The sequence below is a fragment of the Carassius carassius genome, chromosome 36 (assembly GCF_963082965.1).
Source record: "Carassius carassius chromosome 36, fCarCar2.1, whole genome shotgun sequence".
Classification (NCBI taxonomy): Eukaryota; Metazoa; Chordata; class Actinopteri; order Cypriniformes; family Cyprinidae; genus Carassius; species Carassius carassius.
In genome coordinates this window covers 24509880-24528031 of record NC_081790.1, presented here as the reverse complement: position 1 = coordinate 24528031, position 18152 = coordinate 24509880, and the positions used below count along the sequence as shown (strand labels likewise).

General features: G+C 36.7%; 1 protein-coding gene across 1 annotated transcript in view; it reads left to right on the top strand.

Moving 5' to 3' along the window:
• The first annotated feature begins 610 nt into the window (after nt 1-610).
• The window catches only part of LOC132117463 (rab proteins geranylgeranyltransferase component A 2-like), a 61575-nt gene continuing 44033 nt past the window's right edge, over nt 611-18152 (top strand). The window contains exons 1-5 of the mRNA XM_059526762.1: nt 611-684; nt 15305-15371; nt 15510-15582; nt 15748-15878; nt 17070-17424. Of these exons, the coding sequence (XP_059382745.1) occupies nt 633-684; nt 15305-15371; nt 15510-15582; nt 15748-15878; nt 17070-17424 (678 nt within the window). The 5' untranslated portion in view covers nt 611-632. The remainder of the gene's footprint in view (nt 685-15304; nt 15372-15509; nt 15583-15747; nt 15879-17069; nt 17425-18152) is intronic.

The window sequence follows — 18152 nt, the reverse complement described above, 5'->3', positions numbered from 1 at the left end:
TTCTGAACATACACAACTGTGCAAAAGTATTAGGCCATTACATTTTCACCATAAACAACACCATGGTTTTATGCAAATTATTTCTATATTTTGCATTAGTGGGAAATATTGGTTTCCAAATTCCAATATTTCCAAACATTCCTTTTGCCAATATTGGCCTAAAGCTTTTGCAAAGTAGTGTATGTTATACGGAGATAAAAAATAATATTAGATCATTACATTAAGTCATGTTGTATGAAATTAAATTAAAAATCGTTAACACTTGCCATTTCTTTACGGTTTTTATTGGCCTGGTTTATGTTTAATATACATGCATGTAAATATGTTACATTAATATCAAAACACTTTAACTACATAATATTCATGAATGGTGTCTTCATCATATTTCTAATTAATATCCATTAAAAAAAAGACAATTTCGCTATGCAGGAGACGGTCAAATCATTAGGAGGCCTGTGGAAAATGTCAACAAAAAGTCTGAATAATTTTTAATGTTTCTTTCGTTTACAACACGGATGATTCCAGTTCTGAAAAGACGTTGTGTACATTTTGGCTACTGTATGTTTAAATATAATGTATGTTTTAGTGTACGTCACAATATAGCGTGTCACGTGACAGTGTGTAGTTTCAAGATGGCTGCGGAGGAGCTCCCATCTCAATTTGATGTTGTCATTCTCGGAACAGGTATGAAATATCAACATTAACATGATAATTCTTAATGGTTTGCGCTTCAGAGGCGTTTTCTGTGCCTGGTAATGTTGTGGGAAATGAGTGTAGAATGACGCTCTCTGTGTTTTGCCACAGACACAGCGACATATGAACGCTAAAATGATGACATGTATGATGGAGAATAACATTTATATATTTGTTTTGACAAGCATCTGACTGCTGAATTGTATAATTGGAGCGAAAAGTAAGAAAGCGCAAAATAAAGCTGAGAATAATTTGCTGTGTTTGTGTGCTGAACTCTGGGTGAATTCAAATGGATTATAATAATTGATTATTACAGTATCATAAACACGAATTTACCGCAGTTATTAACATGAATAGCTCATTTAGTATCTATTATTTTAGCTTTTTTATTAGTAACTGTCTGTTGTCTTACTGTATAAAAACAAGACATTCTTCAAATCTGATAACTGGCAAATAATTATAATAATTATTATTAACACTTAATATGTACAACAATTAATGATAACAATTATTACAGAATTTTATGTACAACATCTTGTTTATTTTTTTATTTAGTTTGTTGTCTGTATAAATCAAATCTAAAGCATGGTGGTAATATAAGAACAATAACAGCAACAATAATAATAAACATAATTGTTACCACTTAATATTTACAGCAGTTATTATAAAAATAATCATTTTAATGACTTAATAACTTTGTTGTCTAATTTGTTAATTGTTTGTTGTCTGTATAAAGCGAAAGCATATGGGTAGTAATAAAAATAAGAATAATATTATAATAAATAATTGCTTTCATTATAAACACATTTTAAATATATATATTAACAATATTAATTATATCTGTATTGTGTCATGTTTATTATTTTTATTATTATGAACACTTGTTATTAACAGTTACTACTAAAAATAATTAATGATATTAATAACACATTTTTACAACTTTACATCTTTATTGTCTTTACTACTAATAATATTAATATGAATTCTAATATTTAAGAGAATTATTAATTTTGTTTATAATTATAATAATTTGATCATTTAATATAGTATTGCTACAAGTAAGGGTGGCATGAGTCGCTTAAAAAAAAAAACTGAACCGTTTGGTTCACCACACACGGTTCGGAATGCGCTGGGACCGTGCGTGGTTCAACTTAAATCTGACAAAACATCTGTAATATGGTTTGCTATAAATAACATGTAGACCTAAAGCAAACAGGGTTCAGCTAATATGTGTTTCTGTTGATTGATGCACGTTCTGGCTTCCCAGGCATTACAACAACAGCGATGAGGGGAAAACAGCACACGCGCACAAATGAGATCTGAACAGCACACATTAATATGTGTTGAACTAAACTCATTTAAGCTTTGCCAGTTTAAACATTTAAGAGCCAGAGGATGCGAGCTTGCTCGTGCAGTGTGAAGATTTGTACGTGCGCTCATCCAAAGTGTGCAAACCCGCCACTCAGAACGTGCGCAGTAGTGTGTTTAATAGGGCTGTGCAAAAAATCGAAAGCGATTTTCATGCACATCTCGTCAGTGGCGCTCCTGTGATTAGAAGATCTCCAGCACGTGCGTCCAGATCAGGATTGCCAGGTTTTCAAAACAAATCCTGCCCACTTGCTTCTCAAAACTAGCCCAATCACGTTTCCAGGAGGTTCCCCGATAAAAATTAGCATTTTAGGGGCTAAACTTCACGTTAATGGTATTGGGGTCGCTTCAACCCGCAGACATGAAAAACAACCGCGGACTTGGCAACACTGGTTCAGGTGGAGCAGCTTTTACTACACAAAAAACTGAAAATCACTGTTTATTGTTTGTATCTTTACTCTATTGTATTTATTTGTGATGTTGCTTGCAGTTGGATAGAATATTCTTCTCCTTTTATTGTTATTGGAAAGTATAGTTTTTCCATAAACAGCACATACCGAACTGTACCGAAACCGTGACTCTAAAACCGTGAAAAAAACCAAACCGTGAAAACGTTAAACCGTGCCACCCCTAGCTACAAGCCACAAAAACCGATCTAATCATTTCTGATAACTAAAGTCAAAGTCAGTTTTTATATGAAATATTAAGTAAGTTTTATCCAAAGCAGCTTGCAGTAGAACACTTATTACAGAAACATCTCCCTTGTGGTAATCTGGGATTCTAGGCACAATGGTGATGGCTTGGACTTCAAACTACCAATCAAGGATGCACAGTGGGTTTTACAGTGGACAGTTGTAGTTTAACATTCCCTGGCCTGGTCTAAAGTTTAGTCCTAGTTCTTTATTGAGTGCATCAGTGCTTTAAAGTAGTGCACAAACCAGTTTGTCGTTTAACAGACCTGGAGCTGACCCTGACTCTGTGACCTGCTCCAAACCCGGCACTGAATTGTAGGTTTGTGCTGCGGACCCTCAGGAGGATGGCTACTTTACTGGACTGTGTGGTGCAGAGCGAGACCCCTGGAACCATACTGTCCTCTTTCTCTCTCGTGTCCTCATTCAAAGCACAGAAGTGTGTTTATATGCAGGCCAGATCCTCAGGACAATGCTGGAGCCAGCAGGAGATGAAGTTACTCCTTGGTGCAGAGCATTGTTCTTCGCAACAGGGAGGAGAGGTAGATGGATAAAAAAGAAAAAGAAAAGAGGGGTTAGTGCGATGGCTAAGAGCAACGTTCTCGTGCTGTGATTGATGGTGTGCAAATGAATATATCTGGCCCACTTCTGGTTCCGCTCATGCAAAACCACCAGAGCCAGTTGGTCCCAAGGCAACCGGTGACACGGGGACACTCACAGCTTGGACTATTTCTGCTCAGACTCCGTTCCGTGTCAAGGTTGCTCAGACAAGCGTGCTTGTCCCAGACTCCCTAGTTACCCCCGTTTTTGCTGCTGGATATGGCGACAAATGAGGATATGGACAGGGAGCAGTTGTTAATGAATACTGCGGCCTCCATAATGATGCCTGCTAGACCCTCTGACTGTGTGAAGGACTGTGTTCCCGTCGGTCGCAGCCTGTCAGCTGGTGAACTCGCACCTGACCCGGCTGTCCCCGGAGAGCCCATGCTCAGGGTCTGCTGAGGTGGGAGCAGATGCCCGTGGACCTTTTCATTTTTTATATTGTTTGGCTCAGAGGCTTATAGTGAAATAGAATAATCAATAACAGAACGGCAAACTGAAATTCCGCCTCGCTTCAAGATCAGGTTATTTTCCTGCAGTTGGTGTTGTGCAGTGTATGGAGTTAATCGGGTTCAATGGATGACTTCCAGAATCAGCTACAGCTATATCTAGTTTCTCAAGATCTTGTGTTTGATGTTAAACTTCTGTAGGTCTGATATCTACAGAATTAGTATCTTTCAAATATCTGCTTTTATATCTGTACCCCAAAATGAACTCAAGCAAGGCAGCAGTATATGAAATTCTCAGTATAGTTTAAACAAAGCCAAAATAGAGTGAGAAGATACTAAAAAATAAATAAATAAATAAATGGTTAACAAAAAGTTCTGTTTGTTCAAGAAAAAAAAAAACTTATACTCATTCTCAGGCCAGCCAAGATGTATATGAGTTTGTTTCTTAATTTAAACAGATTTAGTTTAAACATTGCATCACATTGCACTCACCATTGGTTCCTCTGCAGTGAATGGGTGCCGTCAGAAATAGAGTCCAGCTAAAAAACACAACAGTAATCTACAAGTAACTGACACGACTCCTGTCATCAGTTCCTTTGTTATTCCAATGAACTTGTTATTGCATCAGGTGTGGACTTGAATAGGTTTGAAATTGGTCCATGCAAAGGAAAATATTGACAACATAATAAATATGCAGCGGCTATATGCGCTAAGTGCAAATAACAATAGATGCTATTCACACTAAGTGAAAATAGCAATGGATTCTATTTGCACTAGGTGAACATAGTATTTTCTAAGCAAGATGCTATTTACACTGAGCATATAACAATAGATTCTATTTAGAGTATGAACAAATAGCAGTATGTTCTTTGCAATACGTGTAAATTGTAGTTGAATGCTATTTATACTTCGTGCAAATAGTGGCAGCCATTTGCACCTCTGTATGGTAGAACGTTATAAAACAGTGTGCAGTAATAACACATTGAGTGTAAATTTTCATATGTATTAAAATTATTATATAGATGCCGCCTTATTGGGACAGTAAAGCCCTCCTCTTGTCTATCCCTGAACCTACATGAGCATTTTGGGATTTTTTTCCCCCTCATCAATCAGATGGAAGTCAGTGGTAACCAAAGTTGTTTGATTACCAAAATTCCTCAAAATATCTTCTTTTGTGTTCAACAATAGAACGTAAGCCATACAGGTTTGGAATGACATGAGGGTGAGTGTATGGTAACAGAATTTTAATTTTTGTGTGAATTATCCCTGTACTAGACTATAATGTCAGAATGACCTAATGAGTGTAAGGGACTGATTTAGACAGTATAGTTCTGAATTGCTCTGCTTTGTGATAATGAATCAATAACCCTGGGGCAGAGTATTGACATTTCAAGTATTATGAATGATTATTTAGTACTGTAAACCTTTGAAGTTGTTTGGTCCATTTTTTGTTACAGTGAGAATGTTAAAAGGTTTTTTTTCATGCTGCAATTAAACACTCCTTAACCTATAAGATATAAGCTCTTGTCTGGAATTACTACTTGCGCATTAGGATGCACTAATGGACTGACAGCTACTCTACCAACTGCTAAAAGTCCAAACGGTAACTGTATTCAACAGTATTTCATGATGAATGTATATTAAAACACAGCAGCTGTAGAGACTAAAGGATGCAGACAATGTGAAGGTACAATACTCTTTACTGAAGAGCATCGTTACAGGCTCAGCTATCATTGGCTGACAGGCCTGACTGAGATGCACGTTTAATTCATCTCGTATCAGAGCTGTTCCCTTACCTGCCGCTAATAGAGCAGCAATGAAGAAATTTCACCGGCTCGCACTTTGAGCCTGGGTTAATGTAACTATTCATCTTGCTTGGACCCCATGTGCCTTTAGCTTGAATAGCCTCCATTAGCAGTCATGTGATTGCAGAACACCTTCACATATATCCCTGTGCTCTTTTCAGGTGATTGATTTCTCATGGCCCTTGAGCATTAGTGTGGAATTGATTGTTAGTAGGACCTCCAATGGGCGTCGTAGTCACAGACTGCTTGTAGATTGGCAGTGATCATTGTAACAGGGTTTATGACTTTGAAACTTAATGTTTTTCTGTTAGACATCTACATCTAGATTTTATTCAGGCCGATGCTGACACTCGCTTCATTTAAATTTAAATTTACATTTATGTATTTAGCAGACGCTTTTATCCAAAGCGACTTACAGTGCATTCAGGCTATCAATTTTTACCTATCATGTGTTCCCGGGGAATCGAACCCCCAACTTTGCGCTTGTTTGTTTGCTAACGCAATGCTCTACCAGTTGAGCTACAGGAACAATTTGAAGAGGTTAGATTTTTTTTTTCTCTGCAGCTTAAGTTTGCAGATTGGTTTGTGGGTCACTGACATGACACTCATACTAATTACTTAAATACATAAATAATGTAATGCATACATACAGTGACTTGAATAGAACTCTTTTATGATGAACATGATTTTAATTCATCATAATGTTGGGGAAAAAGTCTTATTACAAGAAATGAAATTGAAGTAGATTGTTAAATTTTACATGATGCATCCTCCCCCAAAACATAATAATATTTATGAATAAATCATTAATAATACCTGTAAAAATGCTTGCTTTTTACAGTCTGGCACTTCTGACACACAGTCTGTAAGTACATTTACATATTTAAAGAATTTGCCACTGATGATTCAAACAAGTGTTTTGTGCAGTGTAGAGCTTCTTTTTTGTTGTTTCTCCGACCACAAATGCAGACATGGTTTTATGTTTACGCAGCGCAATACACAATGCGTTAAAAAAACTGTATAAATCATTATAATCAGTCATTATTTCCCCACTTGTGCAACAAATGCCTAGTTTATAATGGGTTTTATTGTTTTTGACTTGTCACGCTGGGACACGGCATCAGGGTATGGTAAGGCACCATTCCTCTTATCACGTACAATGTTTGTTCTATTCGACCATAAGTGCTCTGTGAAGTGGACATCACCAGATATTCCTCCACCAGATATTCCTTATTTACAGAGGTATATGATGTCATACTTGTCCATGTGTGAAGATGCTGCAGGCAGCAGCGCAGCACACATTCATAAATGAATGTTCAGAAGTGAATAAACTTTTTTTTTTTTTTTAAAGGATTTCCCCTGCTCAGGGAGTAGGGAGCAGTGAACATGGTGCAGGCATCAAATCATTCGGAATGCAGTTCATGCACGTAGCGCTCTTTTTGTTTTCTGTTTTTTTTTTTTTTGCATAACAGCAACATCTTAACAGAACAAAATAGGCTTGTAGCTCTCTTCTAACGAGCTGGTTATAAGAATCAAGTGTGTTGACTTAGAGAGACATGCAAAATATGCAGAGCATCAGGGACTGGGATTGGGAACCACTGTGTTAAGGGGCGTAACATTACCGCCACACGCTTGATTCATTCGGCTAACCACAATGCACTCGATAGCTGGCCAATCAGAGCACACCACGCTTTTCAGACACGCACATGTACATTTAAACTCAGATGTAGATTTAAAGTTAAAAACTACAGAAGTTGTAGATCTTATTTTTCACAATACTAATTTTAACAGTAAGGTGATTCTGAGAAGGAAATGTGTTTCACTGTCACTGCTTCATTTTCTTATTGTTAATATATAGATGCTGGTCATATAATTAGAATATCGTCAAAAAGTTTATTTATTTCACTAATTCGATTAAAAAAAGTGTAACTTGTATATTATATTCATTCATTACACACAGACACAGATTTCTTTTAATTTTGATAATTATAACTTTCAACTAAGGAAAATCCCAAATTCATTATCTCAGAAAATTAGAATATTACTGCATTAAGAGTAAGGCCAATACAAAGAAAAGATTTTTAGAAATCTTGGCCAACTGAAAAGTATGAGCATGTGCAGCACTCAATACTTAATTGGGGCTCCTTTTGCCTGAATTACTGCAGCAATGCGGCATCACATGGAGTCGATCAGTCTGTAGCACTGCTCAGGTGTTATGAGAGCCCAGGTTGCTCTGATAGTGGCCTTCAGCTCTTCTGCATTCTTGGGTCTGGCATATCGCATCTTCCTCTTCACAATACCCGTATATATTTTCTAAAGGGTTAAGGTCAGGCGAGTTTGCTGGCCAATTAAGGATACCATGGTCCTTAAACCAGGTACTGGAAGCTTTGGCACTGTGTGCAGGTCCCAAGTCCTGTTGGAAAATGAAATCTGCATCTTCATAAAGTTGGTCAGCAGCAGGAAGCATTAAGTGCTCTAAAACTTCCTGGTATACGGCTGCGTTGACCTTAGACCTCAGAAAACACATATGTGCATATGTCTGTGCATAGTGGTTCTTGAAGCACTGACTCCAGCTACAGTCCACTCTTTGTGAATCTCCCCCACATTTTAGAATGGGTTTTATTTCTCAATCCTCTCCAGGGTGCGGTTATCCCTATTGCTTGTACACTTTTTTTCTACCACATCTTTTCCTTCCCTTCGCCTCTCTATTAATGTGCTTGGACACAGAGCTCTGTGAACAGCAAGCCTCTTTTGCAATGTCCTTTTGTGTCTTGCCCTCCTTGTGCAAGGTGTCAATGGTCATCTTTTGGAAAACTGTCAAGTCAGCAGTCCTCCCCATGATTGTGTAGCCTACAGAACTAGACTGAGAGACCATTTAAAGGCTTTTGCAGGTGTTTTGAGTTAATTAGCTGATAGTGTGGCACCAAGTGTCTTCAATATTGAACCTTTTCACAATATTCTAATTTTCTAAGATTCTGAATTTGGGATTTTCCTTAGTTGTCCGTTATAATCATCAAAATTAAAAGAAATAAACATTTGAAATATATATCAGTCTGTGTGTAATGAATGAATATAATATACAAGTTTCATTTTTTGAATGGAATTAGTGAAATAAATCAACTTTTTGATGATATTCTAATTATATGACCAGCACCTGTATATATAGCAATAAATATTGTATCGTGGACTTGATATCACCATAATATTGTATCGTGGCATTTTGATATCATTACATGACATTTAAATTAATTAGATGAAAATTGCTCTGCCTTACATACAGTCAAGACTATGCATCAGTGATGCCAAACTATGGAATGATATTCCGGACTTTATTCAAAAGGAATTGCTAATTGTATTTGCTATTGCGTTTTCAATTTGTGGACGCATAAAATGTGACAATCCAAATGCAAATCGTGCATTAACGTTTTCATTTTCGTTTAAGCGAACGCGCAGTGTCTGCAAAATTTAAAATGGAAATGCAAATACGTTTGCAATTGTGTTTCCCATATCTTACGAGCTATGAGCCTGTCATATTTAAATAGCAATATTAATTACCACATTTGCCTTTTCACTCTCTCTGCACTGTGCATGTAAACTGCCAAAACTCAAATGGAATCGCAATTCCTTTTGCATTTGAATTTCCAACGTCTACATGGAAACCTGTCCATCAAGTGACAGAGGTGGGGCCATTTTATTGGGCATGTTTGCATTGGGAAGTGACGTCACTCACAGTCGACGGTAATAAATAATTATTAATTAATTAGTGTGGACTTTGTCATCTAAATACTTAATAACCAATAAGGTTAAGGATGTGTCTTACAAATTACTTCATCTTTTCTGTCCTGTGAAGCTTTACTTAAAAAAGATGTGAATCTTTACTTAAAAAAGATGTTTCCTGATATTGACACTTTATGTTCTTTTTGTGGTGCTGAACACGGATCCATTTCTCATCTCTTCTGGGAATGCACATATACAAGTCTGTTCTAGTAGAATTTTTGTATCTTCGATCATACTAAAATGTACCATGTTTTTACTATGGTAAATATGAGTTAACGATAGTGTTTATAATTAAACCACAGTAGCCATAAATACACAGTTGTCTGAGACGTTATGGAATGTTCTTTAACATCATGAACCATAAAATGTAGTCAGTGTTCTGCTATGGTTTATTTTCATAATAGGTAAACACAGGTCACAAGTTAACACGGTCACATTTCCTTGATTCAGCAGCTGCACGATGTGAAGCCGAGAGTCCTGTCTTGAATCTAGAGATCTGGAGCTGATTCGGTGTAGATCACTAGCTCGGTGGTTCATGACTGTCGTCTCGCGGTGCGCCGTCTTTTAGCGCGTCTTTGAAAACTGCGCCAACACAAACGTACTTTATTTATTTTTTTTTGTTTATCCTACTTACTTCAGCCACGAAAAAGGCGATCATACTTACATTATGTAAATGTACATCTTTACAAAAATATCTGAATCATGCAATGAGCAAGTCTGCGTTTATTAAACACTTAATATAGCGTCAGTTTGTGCTTTCAGAATCGCCGAATCTGCTGCCGTCGTTCCAGCACATCTGCAGCGGAGACCTGAACCAGGAAGTTGTTCACCAGATAACACGGTAACCAGTTAAACCGTAACACCGGGAAGATTAGGCAAATAGACTGGTGACGTAGGTCTGCGCACGTTTCTCCATACAAAGTATGCTGATTTCGGACTTGCATCCTCAGTAGTTCAGACTTTGTGCATTCGACTTGGGAGTGTGATGTCTGCGAGGACGCAGGTCCGGTAATTCTCCAAACAGCAGCGTACTTGATAACATGTCAGCTCGCCTTGACTACTGCAATTTTCCTCACTGTAGATTAACAATAAAACGAAAAAGGATATGAAATACCACTGCCTCCTTTCATTTTTCATTTAAACATAATAATAGCAGCAGAAATTTACTTAGTTCAGGGAAATGTGTATATATACAGTCATTACAAATGAAACTAAATATTATATCAATTGCCTCTTTTATTACCGTCGACTGTGAGTGACGTCACTTCCCAATGCAAACACGCCCAATAAAATGGCCCCACCCCTGTCACTTGATTTCCGTGTAGACGTTGGAAATTCAAATGCAAAAGGAATTGCGGTTCCATTTGAGTTTTGGCAGTTTACATGCACAGTGCAGAGAGAGTGAAAAGGCAAATGTGGTAATTAATATTGCTATTTAAATGTGACAGGCTCATAGCTCGTAAGATATGGGAAACACAATTGCAAAGGGACTTTGAATTTCCATTTTAAATTTGGTAGACACTGTGCATTCGCTTAAATGAAAATGCAAACGGTAATGCGCAATTTGCATTTGCGTTTGGATTGTCACATTTTATGCGACCACAAATTGAAAACGCAAATACAATTTGCAATTCCTTTTGAATAAAGTCCGGAATATCATTCCATACCAAACACTTTTAAATCTTAGTTAAATCTTAAATTTAACTATTCCTCACACAGAGCATCATGTGACTTTAGAAGACTTGGAATATAGAGCAAACACTGTGTGGACCACTTTTGTGCTGCTGTTCCTTTATTTATTAAAAGGAATAGCAGCTCTGAGTTTCTCCCTTTGTGTTTTTATGGCTGAAGAAAGTCATACAGGTTCAGAACGAGGAAGCTGAGTAAATGATGACAAAATTTTAATTATTGTTGAACTCTTCCTTTACACTTCCCACAGATGGTAAGGAAAATATACAACAGCATGGTGTATATGTGAGAGAGAGATAGATAGAGGGGATGGGTGTCATAAATGGGTGGAGTGTAAGAGAAGTGACCTGCCCTCTCCCTTTCTCTCTTACTCTCTCTCTCTCTCTCTCTCTCTCTCTCTCTCACAAAGTCCCTCCCTCGCTCCCTCAGCCTCGACTATAAATAACCAAAAAATGACTTTCAAGGTGCAGAGATAGAATCCATTTGGAATGTTCTCTGAAATGAAGAGTGATTTATGATTTCATACAATTCCTGCTGAAAGCATTTCGGGCTTTGCCCGGTCATCAAAGTCCTGCCAGCTCAAATCTATTATTTATCGCCCAGCATGTCTATGTGGCATCAGAACTTTATGGCAGGTAATGTTTGTCTTTAGCAAACATGATGTGAAAAAAATCAATACCGGATAGGATAAATGGCATTAAAAGATGGCGGCCAGAGGTTATTTACACTTTTTAAAAACATCTTCAGTATTATCTGGACAGATATATTGAGGCTCCTCGCACCGTCGCTGCTCTGGTAGGGGCGTAATTGAGATGCATTTGTTTTAAACAGGCCAAGTGAATTAATGTAATACTTTTCCATAAATATAATTAGGTTTCTTCAGTTCAGGTAATTTTATAAAATGATGCCACTGTAAAGCACATTAGGATGCATTATTATTAGTTATTCCATAGTAAACATCTCAAGCTCTAATTTGATGCATTTTATCGGAACAGGATTGCGGGACTAGATTTTATCCCTCAGGAATTTATTGGATTGTAAAAACATTTTTTACATTGAATCGGCACAATAAATTTAGGAACATGTGTTGTTAAAGTCAAGAGGTGAATTTCGATGTTATGCCATTGAGTCTGGATGATATGCCATTAAATCTGGATGATTTCACAATCCTGTTACAGACATTTTGGAGCCAGATTGTATTCATCAAGAATTGGAATGTGAAAAATTGACATTATAAAAACAGGAATGAAGAGAACAGGAGGGGTTGAAAGTTGTTTTCGACAGAGTGATTTTATTTTATTTTTTAAGATAACGATATGTTTATTTTACACTAATGTGCAATGATAAATCAGCACAATAAAATCAGGAATTATGAAAGTCAACAGGGTGAAATTCTGTGTCCTGCCATTATATTTGGACAAAGGTTTTTCATCACATTGTAGGAGAACATGTGGGTGTCTAGAATCCCAGGATTCTCCATCAGTGAAATAGCCAGTGCTAGGAATGATACGACGGACCTGCTCGGAATAAATCACTTTTCCATTGTGTGTGTGAGATGGGGCTGTGCAAGGCCAGATGAGGAAGAAGAAAGATGGAGGGACAGGGACGCTTCAGCGGCTTAATGGAGTTGTTTTCAGCCCCGGTGCTGCTCAATCTTGCTCTCAGGGACCCCACGCGTTCCGTCTGCCTTTATAGTGCAGCTTTGCCAAGTATGTAAACCTCAGCTCAAGCAGTATGTATGCTAGTAAATATACCAATTGGATCCATTGGTACTTTGGCTTGTGAGCTAGAGCTTGTACGAGCACTTAATTTTAATAGTCAGCGAGTTATCTGGGAAATGTTTACCTTATGTAAATGACTGTCCAAATGCTGTGCAGCATCAGCATTGCCAAATCCATGCCGCTTGCAGTTTCAAAAACTGTGTCATATGCCACTTGCTTATACAGTAATTACTATATTCTTCTGTTTTGTGGCTTTTGTGTGTGTGTGTGTTTGTGTGTGTATGTGAATGCTTCAAATGTATTGGGGTCAAGTCACCTTTATTTATATAGCGCTTTTAACAATACAAATTGTAACAAAGCAACTGAAAAGCATTAAATAGGAAATAGTGTGTCAATAAAGCAAAAAAACAGTACATCATTGATTTCAATATTGTCCTCATCCATCTCAGCTCAGTTTAAAAAGTATCTGTGCAATCATTTGAAATCAAGTCAATAATATCACTGTAAATGAAGTGTCCCCAACTAAGCAAGCCAAAGGTGACAGCAGCAAGGAACCAAAACTCCATCGGTGACAGAATGGAAAAAAAACCTTGGGAGAAACCAGGCTCAGTTGGGGGGCCAGTTCTCCTCTGACCAGACGAAACCAGCAGTTCAATTCCAGGCTGCAGCAAAGTCAGATTGTGCAGAAGAATCATCTGTTTCCTGTGGTCTTGTCCTGGTGGTTGTCTGAAACCAGGTCTTTACAGGGGATCTGTATCTGGGGCTCTAGTTGTCCTGGTCTCCGCTGTCTTTCAGGGCTGTAGAGGTCCTTTCTAGGTGCTGATCCACCATCTGGTCTGGATACGTACTGGATCTGGGTGACTGCAGTGACCCTCTGATCTGGATACAGACTGGATCTGGTGGCTACGGTGACCTCGGAATAAAAGAGAAACAGACAAATATTAGCGTAGATGCCATTCTTCTAATGATGTAGCAAGTACATAGGGTATTATGGGAAGTGTTCCCAGTTCCGTTATTCTAATAAATGCAGCCTAAAAATCCTTTAATGGATTTGGAGGATTATAATGTAACAAGAGATTGTATAAATTCTGAGGTGCTAAACCATTCAGGGCTTTATAAGTAATAAGCAATATTTTAAAATCTATACGATGTTTGATGGGGAGCCAGTGCAGTGTGGACAGGACCGGGCTAATATGGTCATACTTCCTGGTTCTAGTAAGAACAAATGCTAGGAACAAGGCTTTCTTAGGAAAGATTGCGATCAAATAGCACACCTAGGTCCCTAACTGATGACGAAGAATTGACAGAGCAGCCATCAAGTCTTAGACAGTGTTCTAGGTTATTACATGCAGAGTTTTTAGGTCCTGTAATTAATTAACACCTCTGTTTTTTTTTCCAGAGGTGTGGTCCAGATTGAAAAATCTATAAAGAAATCGATAAATGAATTGAGAAGGTTATTGTTGTGTTTAGTTTAATTTTAGTAATTTGTGCATTTGCCATTTTCGTGATTTTTTTTTTTTCATTTAAATTTTTGATTCCGTTAAGTACTTTTAGTGCTTCAACCTTTTTCAACAAGGCAACATTTCACATTTTTAACATTTTGTATTTATAGTGTGTTTATTTTATTTCAGCCTTATTTCACGTAGCAGAAATGTTTTTAGTTATAGTTAACAATAAACCTGCTGAGAAATCAATCAATTAATAAAAAAAATGAATGCTATCAACCACTGATTTTTGGATAAATGTGGATAGATAAATGGAATCGATCATCTTAATAAAATATAAAGAAGATAAACCAATAACTAATTAATTTATAAACAAATTGAAAATACAATGTATTATCAATATACAAATAATTATGAAAATGAACACTTTTAAATCAGATATTAAAATAATTTTCATTGATATATCATTATTTATAGCAATTGGTAAAGTTAATTTTAATAGTTTTTAAGTGATCATTGTTGATCAACACCCAATGAATTCATTTATCCATTGATGAATCCATTTTTCAAATAATTTACCAATTTATCAGTTTATTTATTCACTTCTTAATTTTTTTTCTTGGATTTCTGAAATATTTATTGAGTGTCACGTTAGTGTCCCTGTACAAATGACCACACCACATGGTATTTCAGTTGTCTGAAGCACCATTGTGGATCACTGGCAGCATATTTGTGGCAGAGCGAATGCTAAAATCTAGTGACTTGCTTAATTAGAAATGGAAGATGAAAGATTGAATGAAACACAATATTGTTAGCTGTGTCATTGTCCTTATGCTGAGTTGCTGTTTCTAACTGGATGTATCCGCAGCAGTTAAAGTGAATAAGCCTCCAGCGAGCCTTAATGCTTTTTGCATTAGTGCAATTGTGAAAGCAGTTGGACTGCTTCAACATTTCAGCGATGTGTGCATGAAATGGTACGCATTTCGCAAATTGAGTGGAACTTTCAATTCAGAGAGAGATCGCAATGCTGGTCGGTGACAATGCTTTCTGTCTGTGTTTATTTCCCAGGCCTCACCGAGTCTGTCATTGCGGCAGCCTGCTCCAGAGTCGGACAGAACGTTCTGCATTTGGACAGGTAGTTTGATGCTCAGTGTCTATGAAATGAGATCCACGTAAACACTTATGTTTATGCATGAAGCAGACGCTTTTGTCCAAAGTGACAAAAGAAGAGCAACAAACACTTGCACGATTTTATTTGTATTTTTTTTTACAGGAGGAACTATTATGCTGGAAACTGGGCAAGCTTCACATTCAATGGCCTGCTGTCATGGATCGAGGAATATAAGGTCGGTATTTGATCATTTTCACTTAGATAGAAGTTTATGTGAAGTTTATAGGTAACTGAATGACATTTTTTAAAACTGATAGTACATTTTAGTGGTTTTAAGCTGTAGGTCACCTTGTGGTTTTGCAGTCAACGGTTGATTTTGGTTTATAATGTGTGTTCTCAGAATCAGCAGGAGGTACAGATCACAGAGTCGGAGCAAGTATGGAGGAGCTTGATTGATGAGGGAGAGGATGTGGTGCCTCTCAGCTCTGTGGATTCCTCTATTTCCAACTTAGAAGTTTTCTGTTATGCCAGGTTGGCTTTAATTTTACTTACAATTAAAATGGTCTAAAATGAGTCCTTAACAAATTAATGAAGACCGATCTTTTGTGTTTTGACATTATGTGTTTTGTTTTTTTGTTTTGTATCGGACTATAAGTCGCACCTGAGTCGCATCAGTCCAAAGTCGCATCAGTCCAAAATCATGACGAGGGAAAAAACATATATAAGTCGCACTGGACTATAAGTCGCATTCATTTAGAACCAAGAACCAAAAGAAAACATTACCGTCTACAGCCGCGAGAGGGCGCTCTATGTTTTCAGGGAGAGGCTACACGCTACAGGAGCACTGAGCAGCATAGAGCGCCCTCCCGCGGCTGTAGACGGTAATGTTTTCTTTTGGTTCATGTCAAATTAATTTTGATAAATAAGTTGCACCTGACTATAAGTCGCAGGACCAGCCAAACTATGAAAAAAAGTGTGACTTATAGTCCGGAAAATATGGTAATAAAGTAATTAATTAATAAAAAATAATAAACGATACACAATGTTGCACTTCTATGCAATTCCTGATAAAATCCAAACAATTTTGACAGGTCTAATTTATTTTAATTTTATTTTTTTATCTAGCATTGTGAATTATATTTCGATAACTATAAAAATGAAGGTGAACCTTAACAAATTAGTACAAATTAACTGTACTGCGTATTTTATAAAGCTAAAACTTTGCTTGTATAAAGATCTTTATATTCCAGGTATTTTTAGGAAATCTAACCATTTAATTTGTGGCTTAAATAAAAACTTGTTGTCATGACATTATTCAAACAGACATTAAATACTGAAGAACATGTTATTATGAATGTAACAGTGCATTAATTAAGCAAATCCAGCCAAGGACACTGAATTTCTTTACTGAGTAAATGTAACATTATGTGACATGATTTTTCCAAGCTATTTTATTGACTTTTTTTTCTGCATTTTCTTTCAACATACCTTACATGTTTATTTATGCTTATTTTGTGCTGTAAATAAAGAGGAAGACAGGATCGGTTCACGTGCTGCTTAAACTGATGTGGCTAAAATGATCTGTCACACAACATTAAAGGGCGTCAAATGCGCAAATTTTCTGTAATCACATGCCGGATCCGTTACTCTGTTTTGTTCCGGGACCTTGCAATTTACAAATTAACCACTGGTCAAAAGGTATTTATTATTTGTCCTTTATAGTGAGGAAGAAGAGAAAGAAGAGGAAGCGAAGGCCCTATTAACAAGCTGTCAGCCCATGAATGCTGTGACTGTGTCAGAAGAGACCACCAGGGACTCTACAGAGGCTCAAGACACAGTTACAGGTGACGACGCTACAGCAGCCGATGCTAAGACGCAGAACAAGGAGCACGAATTCTCTGAGCCTAAGGAGGAGAAGCATACATCTGATATTTCAGAACCCAGCCAATCACAAGAAGAGAAAGATTCCCAGCCGATCAGCAGCCCTGCAGATCCACCTGTAGAGGTGGAAAAGAAAATATCATATCAAAAGTTGGTAAAAGAGGGACGCAGATTCAACATAGACCTTGTCTCCAAGGTTTGTATAAGATAATAAGGTTAGATAATAAAAAGAAAATAATAGGAAACCAAGAACTGCTTTATTTAATAAAAATCATCTGAAAATAATTACTAAAATTTTAAAACACTCAAAATGATCATGTAATCTCAATTTAATTAGAGATTAATTTTAGCAGTGGAAACTTATGTAGCTATAACTAGTTAATACAGTAAATGCTATCATGCTTATTGGTAACACAATTATTTGATTAGCATAACAATTGCTAAATGAGTAATGCAATATAGACCAAACTAATCTTGAAATTAGCATAGCAAAACATCAAACTACTAAAACACTCACTTAACATCAGTCTTGCACAGTATATTTATATATTTGTAACATTTGGTTTTAATATATGTAACACTCGAAATTAAATTCAAAACACTTCAGAGAACTTGAAATATGTCAGTTTAATGAAGAAAAATAAAGTTTTAAATACTCATAAAAGTTAATTTGTTTAAATTAATATAAAAATGTAGGTTTGCCTTACTCAAACCAATTGATTATTGTGAGAAATAGGGTTTACCATGTACTGTTTTATTGTTGTCTTTTTAAGAATAATAATAAATCCACCATTTTCAAGCATTCGTTTTGCTTAAAGGAAGGGAAAAATATCTGATCATGTAAATGTGTGGTGTAATTTATAATACTTGTGTTGTCACAAGTTTATTAATCAGTGGGAAAATTTCCTCACCATGGCATCCCCT